The sequence below is a fragment of the Podarcis tiliguerta genome, assembly GCF_965153285.1.
Source record: "Podarcis tiliguerta genome assembly, chromosome: 7".
NCBI classification, from domain to species: domain Eukaryota; kingdom Metazoa; phylum Chordata; class Lepidosauria; order Squamata; family Lacertidae; genus Podarcis; species Podarcis tiliguerta.
The window spans coordinates 84,600,649-84,614,535 of NC_139540.1; the positions used below are offsets into that span (position 1 = coordinate 84,600,649).

The 13,887-nt window shown below is 41.0% G+C and overlaps 1 protein-coding gene across 10 annotated transcripts in view; it reads right to left on the reverse strand.

Annotated features, from left to right (window-relative positions):
- Window positions 1-13,887, reverse strand: part of LOC310681116 (protocadherin alpha-C2-like) — a 186,463-nt gene that overhangs the window by 42,313 nt on the left and 130,263 nt on the right. For all 10 annotated transcript variants that reach the window (XM_083448610.1, XM_083448608.1, XM_083448605.1 and 7 more), the window contains exon 2: window positions 430-488. In XM_083448610.1, the coding sequence (XP_083304736.1) occupies window positions 430-488 (59 nt within the window). The remainder of the gene's footprint in view (window positions 1-429; window positions 489-13,887) is intronic.

Below are 13,887 nucleotides of genomic sequence, written 5' to 3' on the forward strand. Positions count from 1 at the left end.
ACGGGGTGAGCTCCCGTTGCTCGGTCCCTGCTCCTGCTAACCTAGCAGTTCGAAAGCACCTCAGAGTGCAAGTAGATAAATAGGTACCGCTCCAGCAGGGAGGTAAACGGCGTTTCCGTGCGCTGCTCTGGTTCGCCAGAAGTGGCTTAGTCATGCTTGCCACATGACCCGGAAGCTGTATGCCGGCTCCCTTGGCCAGTAAAGCAAAATGAGCACTGCAACCCCAGAGTCGGTCATGACTGGACCTAATGGTCAGGGGTCCCTTTACCACATTGTCTTGCCCAGGGCAACCCAAAACAACTTCCAACCAGCCAGCCTACCAGACAGACAGACATCTTCCTGGTGGATCAAGGCCGATGCAACTTAAAGCAAGCAGATTGCAAATGAACAGTTTCCCTCACAGAAAAGAAGGGTAAATGCAATACATACCCTTGCATTCCAGCTCTTAAAGATGCAGAATAACGCCAGTCAGGATTGGGTGGTTTTGGCTGCAAAACAAAGTAGGGAAAGAAATCAATATTAATTTCTGCTTAAACATGTTTAAAAAGCTATGCATTCTAATCTCGGATCACCTCCAGATTTCTTCAGCTTTTAAAAAAATCTGTCAAATGATCACAAAAATATACTCACTCAAAGGCAGTAGGGTTTGCCAACCCCTCACCCAATATATTCCAACTCTAGGGATGCCATATATTGAAGAGCAAAAAAAGAGGACGGCTGAAAAATGCTTGAGACAACAGAGCATGGGGAAGTAAGAAGAAAGAAGACAGATTCAACTCTACTTGCCCATGTGTGCCTTTTTAAAGAAAAAACAGTACCGCTTCAGTCTGCTTATATATGAATGGGTGAGTCACGCAAAGAATTTGTGTGTTTTGACCAAGTTCTCTAGCAGCCTGTTGACTGCCATAAAGCGACTTTCCACCTTGAAAACTAGACTTGACTACAATTCCTATCATTCCTGGCCAAGGGCCATGTCTGGCTGTGGTGGATGGGAACTGGAGTCCAACATCTGGGGGGGGGGCACAGGCTGCCCTCCCCCCCGTTATGATGACAGCACCTCCACTCTGGAACTCCCTGCCCATTGACATTAGGCAGGCATGTTTGCTATATTGTTTTCAGTGACTGCTAAAAACCATTTTTTGTTTAGGCAAGCCTGCCCAGATATGAAAGACTGGCGTGAATTTTAATAGGTACTTTTCATTCAGAAAGAGTATATTTTTAACTATTGATTTTATGTACACTTTTTATGTTTTAAAACTTAAAAAATAATCATCCTGCTTTCCTTGATAATTTTAATGTTTTAATGTATAGTTTATGTTCTGTGTAAACCACCGAGAGGTTTCCACAATTGAGCTCTGCACAGGCGTTAGAAATAAATAATTCAGAGCAGTAAAAATCTGATGGCAAACAAATTTGATATTAGTATTTTAAAAAATGGAATACAACCCCACACCAAGCAAGGAAAGGTTTAACAATTGCAAAGTGCATATGCAGTGTGAACAATTAACAGCATGCAAAACTCAAAAGCACGATACAGGAAGGTGAGAAACGATGTGTTAGGAAGCAGAATATTAAGGATATACTTCTTAGTTAATATTGCCATGGCTGAATATTAAGGATTACCACAGAATGCATGGAAAAGGCAGGTTGTTGTTTTTTTAATAACACTTTGTTTGTTTATCCAGTGAAAGAGAAAACGATTCTCTTCTACTGGAAGGTGTCTCTCTGAGTTCCATTAAGTGCAGCCTCCTGTGAAGAGTGGATTTCAGCCACTCTGCTTGTGATGGAGTTTCTGCTGGGGTTTATGGACTGCAGAGAATTACACTAGATTATATCAGGCTTGCCGACTGCAGCAGATTTTCATCAAAAGCAGACATGTTTTGTCACAACAGCAGGAGCTAATGCCTCAAAAAAGGGGATCTAAAAATGGGAGAAGGAAATAAGAAACGAGACCCTTTACTATAGCTCAAATCTCAGCCCTGACCAGCAATCATGGACATAATAAGAACTGTATCAACCTATTGGCCTACAAATATCTCCTTTTTCATATTCTCAAATAACTGATACAGCATCTGTTGTTAGATTCACAGCTAATGGACTCTAGCACACAAAAGTTTACACCCAATAAATCTGAATCTTTTAGATGTCACATATTCATTGTTTTTCCTATGAAATAATGTCTCTCTGTAAACTGAAACTGCAAAATCTTAAATTACTTTTCTTTGTTACACTGCTTACAAGAGAAATATTTGTCGTACTTTACCATCAAATATTGTCATTAAGCATGACAATGCTAAATACCTGGACCCTGAGATTATCCTCTGAGGCCCTTCTTCGTGTGCCTCCTCCACAAGAAGTACGGAGGGTGGCAACACGAGAACAGGGCCTTTTCTGCAGTGGCTCCCCATCTATGGAATGCTCTCCCCAGGGAAGTTCCTCTTTAGCCAGGCATTGGTTGATTAACATCGTATACCCCTTTTAAATGTGTGTGTTTGGGGAGGGGGGATTCTTGGATAGTGACTTTTTATGTTCTTGTTTTTAATATTTATTTTGTGTTTTTGCATTATATTTTAATGTTATGAACCACTCTGAGATCTACAGATGAAGGATGGTTTACAAATTTAATAAAAAATAACAACAACTACAACTGTTTCCCCCACCCCCAAAAAACACTTTAGGAATTTGCCTCTCCACTGGATGTTTGCTACTAGGATGAAACTGTGGGTTTCATGGGGAGAAAAGCAAGCTGTGCTGAATCCCAGGATGAAGAGACCATTGAATGTTAGCCCAATTTTCCTGAGTAAGCTGAGAGGGATCTGACTGAGAAGTGCAGGATACATTGTTTTGGGATCCCACGTTTTAGCATTTTCTTGAACACCCCAAAATCCACTACCATCTGGGGACTGTAGGTTAGGATGGTGGGAGCAGCTACCAGATAGTTAAGATGCAGCTTGCCTACACTGCAAGGTGGTTGTGCAATAGAAGAGTGCAAACAGGTTTTCCTAGCACCCCCACCCCTGCCCTTGGATACATGAGGCAGTTTCCAATGTCCTAGGAAGGCAAGATCTTCATCGGCTGCATTGGTACTTCCTTTGTGGCAGTCATGATCATTTCCTTTCTCATAGAACCACTGATGGACCACGTCTCTCCAAGCACCTTGAGAACAATTTAAATTCAGCAGTAGAACACATGATTTGCCTGCAAAAGGTCCCAGTTTTAATCCCTAGCATTTCCAGGCAGGGCCAGAGAAGACTCCTGTCAAAATCCCTGGAGAGTCATTGCTGGCTTCCTATGTTCTTATGACCTACCTTGTCCACATTCTCAGTCTGAAATAAGTGAAATCCATCCAAACCAACCTGACTAGTTGAGGCCCTGGCTACCACCTGTGTATTGGCCAATAAAGCTGAGCCAAGCTTAACATCAGAGATTAGGACTGGAGGTCTATCCAGGAGTCAAAGAAGGAAGCAAAGAACCAGGAAATGCTATCACTGCCCAAAGCAAAGTCCCAATCTGTACATGAAGACTTTGGAGCCCTTCCTATTGAGGATAGCCAATGGGTGGGTGGACTCACTCTAGCACCTGGGAACATTTTGTTATTAGGGCAAAGGTGGCTAAACTGTGGCTGTGTAGATGTCATTGGAATACAACGCCCATCAGTTTCAGCCAGCATGGCCGATGAGCATGGAAGATGGGAGCTGTAGTTCAACAGCTGGAGGACCATAGTTAAGCCATCCTTGATCTGTACGCTCTGTAGGCTCACAGCATTGGCAGCTGTGCACAGAACCATGGTGGCCTACTTCTAGCCCTAGCAGCTCTTCATACAGCCACAAAGTGGGTTGTTATGGTAAGTGGGGTTTTCTTCCACTTGTATTCCAGCCATCATATGAGCTGTTTCTTTAAGCCAGGCATGTTTGAACTCCAATTCGGGGGCCTAATCTGCCGGTTGGTTTAATCCGGCTCCTGTGGCAGTTTATTTCCTGGGGTAAAATCCTATGAAAATCTCAACAACTTCAACCCTTAAAAAAGCTCAACAACTTCAATGCTAAAAAAAGTTAACAACTTTGGTTGGCCCTTTGGTCAGCCCTCACGGCCCTTCACTTCATCAAATCTGCCCTCTTTGAAAAAAGTTTGGACACCAGTTTAAAGACTATTTACAGAAACATTATAAGATAATGAATGCTTGATGACATCAGATTGAATGTAAAAGGTTATTAGGAAAAAAATTTAAAGATTAAGAAAAATTAATTTAAGATATATGGAAATGTAATTATATTAAGACACTAAGATATGATGAAATTAAAACATGACAGAGGGAAGGAATTTGTTGACAGAATATACGATCTGGAATACAGAGAAGGGAGGTCTGGGGAAGTCGCAGAAACAAGTTAATGTAAAGAATATAAGGAGACAAAAATTGTTTTTTAATATTTTTCTTTTTTCTTTTTTGTATTTTCTGTTGTCTGGTGTTTATATGTTGTTGCCTTTTTATTTTCTTTGTATTGTTTGGTTTGTTGTATTGTGTTCTATTTTTCTTGTTTACTTACTGTAAAACCCAATAAAATATTATAAAAAAAGAAGAAGAAAGTTTGGACACCACTGTATTAAGCCCACCTCCCTCTCTACATACACATACACAAAACAGTGAAGACAAAAGATAGCCGTAACCCTATGATGTCTCAGTCAACAGAGCACGAGACTCTGGGTCATGGGTTTGAGCCCCATGTTGGACAAAAGATTCCTGCATTGCAGGGGGTTGGACTGGATGACTCTCGTGGTCCCTTCCGACTCTACAACTCTATGATTCTATGAATGTCAAGGAGAGAGTGTGGCCGTCATTAGTGGCAGTGCTCTCCCTTTCTTGCTATCCTAATTCTTAACATAATGAGAGAGAATTGCTTTCTATAGCTGGACATTAAGCCTAAACTAAGGAGAGTCAAAGTTGCTTACAAATTGTGCAACTCATCTGTTTTACACTGGAAGCCTTCCTTTGAAGTATTTTTTGTTGAAGCTGGTGCCTCTGACTTGAGGTCATCTGCAGATTACCCTAGGAGAATGAAAATGTTCTCCCTCTAGTTTCTTGGTGTTCAATTTTTTATGTCAGGATTGAGTCTACATACAGACATTTTTCTACATAGAGACAGATTTATTTGTCTAATGCAGACAGCAGAAGGCCTTTTTTGGCAGGCGACTGCATGTGTCACATTGGAGTATATGCAGGTGAATGAACTCCGATGGTAGGATTCTGATCTGTAGTGGTGATGTTATTAGGTCCTGCAATGGTGCATGTCTGCTAGCTGAGGATAGCAGCAATGCAAGTGACCTCTTTGAGGACTCCATGGTTTATGTCCTCAGAGCACCCCAAAAAACCCTCATTGACTAATGTGCCCATGGCTGAGGTCAAAAGTCCATGCTTTAAACCGTTGGCTTGATGCCATAATGGATAACATTCATAACAGCAAAGCAACAAGTACACAAATAACACAAGATAATAAGAGTGCTGTTGTAGTGGAATTCTTGGAAACAGCCCAGGAATAAATGCCCAGTCCTGCTTTTTCATATTAAATGCATTGAACACAGTAAATTATTTAAAGATAGCTCTGCATTTTGTCTTGAGTTTCTTACAGAATGTCCTCTTGGATCAATATGCTTTATACAAAGAAGCTTCACCTGCCACTTTCTTTCTTTCTTTCTTTCTTTCTTTCTTTCTTTCTTTCTTTCTTTCTTTCTTTAAATTAAGAGCCCACAATAAACTTCAGTTTCCATACTCGTGTGATAATTTAAGTGCTGCCATTTTGCAAACATGCATAAGGCAAGATACTAAGCATTTGTGATTTGCCATGAGGCATGCAAGAGGAAGAGTTTTTGGGTGTGGGGGGGTGACGTTTGAGATGCTGACGTCCCCAACTGTTCTAGATGTATGGAGAAAAATTTGGAGTTCTGCATTTTGCAACTAATGGATACAAGCTGGTGGAAGTAAGTGCAGTAATGATTAATAATTTGTTCAGAATTCAGCAACTAAAGTACTCTAACACTTTGAGAAGAGTTGAGAGGAAGGTAATTAAAAGCTATTTTAGACCTGGTTCTTTGGCAGCTTCTGTGCTCTCCTTGTCTTTAAACACAATGAAGAGCTTTCAGAAGGATTTTAATGTCATTCAGTTTGTGGTCCAAAGTGCAAACAACAATAAATGGCTGCTCTAATGGTGTCCCTTCTGTCAGAACATTGCATTTCCACTGAGCACTGCACAACAGCCATCATCACAGCTCTGTAAATCTTCTCCCTCTCAGTGGTTCTGGATAATGATCTCTGGGGAGAGAGAAGGGAAAAGGAGCATTCTCTACAAATGCAGTGTTGTCTTCGACTGCTTCCAGTCCTAAGTGAAAGCACGAAGAACCACAGTAAAACAAACCCATGGAAAAGCAGGAAACAATGGGGTAAAATAAGTAAAATATTGTTTCTAATTAGTGCATATAAACATTTTAAGTAGATAAACGAATGGTATTTATTCTTTTATTTAAAAGCTTTTCTAAATCACTTAATGTTTTTAAAATTTCTATCTAATCCACAATATCCATTAAGCAAAAATACAATCTGAAACCAATAGAACAGGAGCACAAAAACATAAAAAAGCAAATAAAACAGAAATTTTGAGGATTCAAATATTTAAAACAGGGTCCAGTCTCTGGAATAAGTGTGAATTGGCTTCATGTACGGCAGAGGGAGGGGCATTCCATAGTTTTGGGGTCACTATGATATTCTGTGGAATGTTCCCTGGGGATCTAAGGGAGTTTATAGAGGCGGGTGATCCTTCTGATAACCTGGTCATGAGTTGTTCAGGGCTATATATGTTAACAAGACCTTGAGCACGGCCCCGTAGGTGATCAGCAGCCAGTGCCGTTCCCTCAGCACAGGTGTAGCATGCCTGAGTCCCAGGGCTCCACTCAACTACCTGGCCACAGCATTCCGGTCTGGCTGCAGCTTTTGGACCGATCCCATGGGAAGTCCTGTACAGAGTCCATCTCTGGACTACATTACATCACTCCAATCATGAAGTTTCCAAGTCACCATGGTAGAGCTAATATATCTTAAATCTATCTGTCTTGTCTATCTAGATCAGGGGTCAGCAACCTTTTTCAGCAGGGGGCCGGTCCACCGTCTCTCAGACCATGTGGTGGGCTGGACTATATTTTGGGAGGGGAAATATGAACGAATTCCTGTATCCTACAAATAACCCAGAGATGCATTTTAAATAAAATCACACATTCTACTCATGTAAAAACACCAGGCAGGCCTCACAAATAACCCAGAGATGCGTTTTAAACAAAAGGACACATTTTACTCATGTAAAAACATGTTGATTCCCCGACCATCTGCGGGCTGGATTTAGAAGGTAATTGGGCTGCATCTGGCCCCTGGGCCTTAGGTTGCCTACCCCTGATCTAGATACACACACACGAAATAATTTTATATGCTTATTGCATCTAATTTCACCAATAATTAATGAGATCTTTAAAAAGATGGGTTTTGATGAAAAATAACCATGCACATTAATAAAACCTCTAATACTGTGTCTTGCTTTAATCAGTGCTCTCAGAAGCCCCCTACAGGCAACCACTAAGTGTACAAATAAGCCCATGTAGGGAAGGAGTGAGAAGGGCATCCAGATTGGGGGGGGGGGGGGCATTACAAGCCTTTGAACAAGCATAAAGGACCACCCATTAGTCGCTTCAGGTGTCTTGAAATATCATATATTTTTGCTCAGGCTTTCTTGATCCATAAGACTGAACCCTCTTATTACTGAATACTTTTTTATATGCTTTTATATGTTTTATATGTTTTTATTCTTGTTTGTCTGGCTTTTGTGTTGTCAATTTGCTTTTATGACACTGTCTTGTTGTTTTTATGCTGTATTTTTGTATGCTGCTTAGAGATTTTTAAATACCAAGCAGTCTGAAAATGTGTTTAAATAAATCAATCAGTATATCTGGTTCTATGACTCAACGTGCAATCCTTAATCCACGTGCCTGGGAGTGAAGCCCCACTGAATTCAATGGAACTTACTTCTGAGCAGACATATAGGGTTGCACTGTAAAGGGCAATAGAAATTCTCTGATGGCTTCCATTTGTGTTGGCTCAAACCCTAATCAAGACAGGGAAGTAGAAATCACAGATCACATTTGCAGGGGGCAAATGAAGGCTGCAATAACTTAGCTGAATCCTGCCAACTATTAACTCTTGCAAGCATAAAACTGGGATAGCTCACTTGATAGAGCATGAGGCTCTTAATCTCAGGGTCATGTTGGTCAAAATATTCCAGCATTGCAGGGGGCTGGACTAGATGACCCTCATGGTCCTTTCCAATTCTTTAAAAAGTGTGTGTGTGTGTGTGTGTGTGTGTGTGTGTGTGTGTAAGAGACAGGGGGGGATTCATCTGCCCAAGCCTTTACTGTGGATTAACTTGAGTCTCTCACAATCTTCCAGGAAGCCATTCTCAAGTGCATTGGTAGATATCTATAAGTACCTGCATTTTGTAGGGTGAAACTGGCAGCTACCGCCTTGCTCCCAGATCCACGAACAGTTTTCCATGGGGATCACATGGTGGGAAGAGGGCTGGCAAGCACCCCTTATCCTTCATCCCTTCTGTTGCCCTCATTTCAGTTCAGGGCAGACTTCTCCTGCCTTTTGCCAGGGGTTATCTGAGGCCACTGCCACTCCCTGTTTCTTTCTTTTGAGCAGTCATTCTCATTCCTTTCCTTGCTCACCAGTAGCTGTAGTTAGTCAGGAAAGTAGCCAGGCCTAGCCAAAACAACACCTCCTGCCATTACTTTCCGATTACCAGTGCCACTGATATCGACCTCCTATCCTCCTTGTACACAGCAACACACACTCTGATCAGATGGGAGAGCAGATGCTATAAAACCGCTGCAGAAATTTGTGAGCACAACAGAGCAATTGAAATGCATCACTAGATTCTATCCCTGCAGCTTCAGAAGTCTTGCTGCAGAGTTCCCATTATTGTTGTTTGAGTTTCAACCAAGAAACAGCCCCCAGGTGGCTCACAAAAGGTAACACACAAATACTAAATTCAAGGGGGAAAGTGCGTACAATCAGTGATTATTCAGAAAACATCAAATGTGGTGGCCCTTCCTATCTCAATGTCTCTCAAAGCATTCAAAATGGTGGCAGAGTAAACAGTGGTACCCAAACAGACGTTGCTATTGTTAGGCAAAGGTTTAGCATGCCAACTGACCAATAGCAACCCCCTACAATGCATCTCTGCTGAAAGCACAGTTTTGAAGCTAAGTGTCACTCTGGCGAAAGGGCTTTTTGCGACAGTCAAGGCAGACTGAGAGGCTCAACTGCTGCTGAGGAGAGCAACAGATGACGAAGGTGAAAATCCAGCTCATAAGACCTCTGTGGCCAGAAGGATTCCAGCACTTCCCTCGTCAGGGAAGAGAGAGAAGTATTCAGACAGTCAAGGACTGGCACATATTTTCTGAAAAGGTTACGTTAAAAGCCCAATGGTAAAATAAGATTTCTTCCCTTCTCCTGCAAGACAGCAATTGCAAATGCTGGCTTTAATCTCACAGTGGGTCAGCAGTGAAGCCAAGACGGCTTGCCAGGCTTGTTGTTCCCCTTAGGTGATTATCCTGCCCTGACTGCCCTGTTCATCCAGCAGTGATGAATTATAACACTAGACATTCATTAAATCCTGTGCCTTGATCCTTTGCCTCTGCAGTGCCACCAACAATCTCTCTGCTGCCTGCTGGCTATTGCGCTACTAATGCTGCTGAAATGACCCCAGAGCATTCTTTTTTTTCATTGCACAGAACAAAGTTTGTCTATTTAAAACAGTCGTTTGCAGACAGACACAGCACTTTTAATCGTCACAGTTAGCATGTGCTTTTCAGAAGCTACTAAATTACAACCTAGAAATGCACGCCCAGGTGGACAGTATCACCAGGAAATGGCTCCTTCGGTTCTAGAACACTCTGGCCAGATCACTGTCTAGGTTGTGTGACACTTTTCCATGTTTTTATTCATAGTTCCATTCCATTTCCACAGTAATATGCATTTTTAAAGAATCATTTCTAAATACCTATTTAAATAGTGTTGTGCTGTTTAAATACATGTACAAATGCATATTTAAATGCATATTTTCTGGCAAAATAGGTATTTAAAAGCACATTCTGATAATTTAAACTGCACATCTCAAAATCTGAAGAAGCACAAAATCCCCCACGTATTCAAACTCATATCCTCACATTACTCCAAGAGGTGTGTGGATCATGTCATTTTGTGTTGGAATTTGCAAAGACTGAATTCCTCAAGAATTATTAGATTAGAAGGAAAGTGCTTCCTCTTTCCCCCCATGTTTAGCATAAATTGTCCTGCCTCCCTTGGCCAAATCAAAAGTAAAAAATAAAATAAAAAATGAGCAGAGACTTCAGTTGGGGGGGGAGATTATTTAGCCGCTTTCCCTAGCACTTTTTTGTTTTGTTGATTCTGTGAAAAGTCTTCTCTGTAATTTGGCTTCTCTTCTTCCTGCCTCTCCCCACCACCACACATATCCTGCTTGGGAACTGTCCTATGAGTACTTAGTGGGGAAAGATTAATTTGCAAATTCAGGAAAGGAGGGCATGATGAAACTGCCTGGTTGCAAAAATAAAGCCTGTTTTTTGGTTGCACTCGTAGTTGCCTTTTGCCTGCATCCTACTCTGGGTTTGTCTCCATCACAGATTTGATGGGGGAGGAGCAGCTAGATATTTTTAGCAGAGAATTCTCAGCACCATCATCAAACAACAATTCCAGGAATTCTTAGTGAGAAGCCAATGTAGCTGAACTGGTATAAAGCAGATATAGGTTTGTAGTACAGATATATGTTCTCTCTGTCTCATATGGACCCCTGTCTTGGCAAAACACAATATCACAAAACTGCAAGGCAACCCAAGGACTTCCAGTCTCTGCTCTAAGCTTCAGTAGCCCATCACTTGCATTCCATCAAGACTTTTCTTAAAAACCTTTAAAGGAGATATCTATAACCTCCAGGAAATGCTTTCCATTATGAAACTGCAATTACAATAAACAAGATTCTCTATTGTTTTATCTAAATCTAGCTTCAGTTTCCTGCTGGTGCACTGTATAGCTTCTGATGTAGTATTCTCCCCCCCCCCCCCCCCCACAGCTCACCTTCCAATTATCCAGGTCGCTAAGGCTTTCTGGGAAAAACTGAACACAGGTGCCATGCTGGAAGCTACTGAGGTGTGCTCAGCACTTTTTGGAAAATTGACCTTGATTTGGATTGCTGATCATGTAAAACTCTGACACACACAGAGGTGGAACAAGAGAAGGCAGAATGAAAAAACAAAGTATCATTCCTAAAATGCTCACATTTTACCCGGGTAAAAGACACAGTTTGGCACGCACACACACACCACACACATTTGCGCACACACATACACAGGCTAGGAGCCTCAATGGCACTCCTCTACCTGGGGCAAAAAACCTAGCTAGCCACACACACACACCCCATATGGATACGGCTCTGATAGAAATACATAGGATATTGTGATGGTCACAGCTATATAGCATCCCTCTTTGCGCTGATAACATACTACAGTACCAGAAACCAACCAAGAAGTTACAGGGCAACTACAAATTTCCTACTTTGAACAAAACTTCCCCTCTTTTACCCCACTATAGTATTAATGACATCATGGAAAGTGCTAGTAAATTCCCATGAAATAAGCAAGTGGATAATTTAGTGCTGCTTTAAAGGTAAGGAAAGTCTCCAGACTTGTCTTTTACAGTCTCTGATTGATGTATTTTATTCCATGTTTACAAGTAAGAAAATGCAAAACTGGATTGTAAAATCTTTAGAACCAAACTAGATGAGATAGCAATATACTCATGATCATGTATCCTATAGTTGGTAGTAGTGGTAGTGGTAGGTTAAAGTTAAAAACAGCAATATATAGAGGGTGATCAGACTGGGCCTGGAACTAGGAAGGGGGCGCGGAATTACCCTTTTTATTCTCTCAGTCTCTGTATCTCTCTCTGTCTCTCACACCCACCTCTGCTATTTGCCCTAAAGATGAAAAATACCAAGGACATTCCGCTGTTTTCATTGAAACTTTCAAACTTTGACATTATGACTTAAATCCAACTTTATATATGCAGTCTGATATGCAGAAAGAATTCCCTTCAGTGACCAGGATAGGTAATCAAACACAGAAAAATACATTGCAGGAAGAGCACCCACCCTTCAAGTGACTTGGATAAATTCTTGCCCTGGTGGGAGCTCCGTGTATATACTGGAGGCTTCACATGAGCACACTGCCTGTACATTTAAGTTTTTCTTATTGCAATGAAGAGCAGATGGGGGGTGGGGTTTCATCAGGAAACTGATGTGCAGAGAAAGGATTAACCGCTCTTCCCATGGTCTTGATACACATGCTCTTTGCCAGAATTTTAAGCAATAGGAGTTCCAATCTTGTATCTTCACTGCCTCATTTAGCCAGATCTTTACTTTGAGTAAACTTGTTTAGGTTTGTGGCACCAAAAATCCATACTGCTGTTCAGCAAGTATTTTATCTGGACTGAGGTCAAACAAATAAATTATACCGATTGATTCATTTCAGAAATGCAGAAATTATCAAGCTGACATAGTAGCTTCAATAGGCTGTCCATCAAACCAAGCCCATTAAAAGCTGTCCATGGCATAATCCAGACTATTTTCTCAACACGGATTATGCTAATTTTCTATTTGAGGTCCGTCCCCCCCTTTTAAGTAACATAACATTTTTCATGTGGGTAAGTGATTGTTGGAGAAAAATTACATTGAAACAATTTCACCTTGGGGCTTTCAATAGGAAGAATTTTTTATTTATTTTACTATTTAATTTATTTAACTTGTTTTCTGAATACTGAAAAAACTGGCTGTCCAACTTTGTTTTTTACTGTACTACTCTTATTTTCAGCAAAGTATATCTGCATAATTTTACCAAAATATTGAAACTGTGTACGTTTTGTTTTCTACTTCTGAAGTCCATTTGGAGACAGTGTGACTGCTTTCACAATACAGCTTTGAATGGTACCTGGGAAAAACACCCAGTATTGTACTGCTGTGCTGCAGATGCCATAAAACTGAAATGATATATAGGATCCTTTACAACCTACTAAGTATTAGTATTGTTTACTAATAAATAAATAAATAAAATAAAGTGTATCACTACAAGAGAGCATAGGTACTAAACAAGTACATTGGGGGTTACAGACTAATGTACTGCAACAGCACAGCAAAAACTGGGTCAACATACTGAATTATGTCACTAGACTTTCAGAGAAATGGGGAGGTAGGACAGGAGGACAGGAAGAAGAGGCAACACCGTGTGAGAAGTAAAACACTGTGTTACCAGTTTAATCTATTCATGTCTGCTCAGAAATAAGTCCCACTGAGATCAATGGTGGGATTGTAGCCTAAGAATGTTTTATATGTTCTCGGCCTCTTGGAAAACATACAGCCAAGTGTATCTTCATATGGCGATCCAGAAGATGGAACATAATTACAAAGCCTTGTAGGCTGCAAACCAATACCCTGGGAGTAAGCCCCACTGGACACAGTGCTTCGAAGGAAACATGCAACACCTGAACATCATTTGAAGCATATTGATTCTCAGACTGAGCCTTCTTATGCTTTTTTTATGTGTATTTTGTGCTATCATATAATCTGCTAGAGTGGACTTTCTCCTACATGTAGAAAGGTGGTAGAACACCCTGATACTTTGATCAGGAAGATAAAAACCCTTTTAAAACAAAGTGCTACACAGATATAATACACCTGAGCTAGGAGAACAGAAGGAACCAAAAGCCTCCAATTTTGTTTGGGG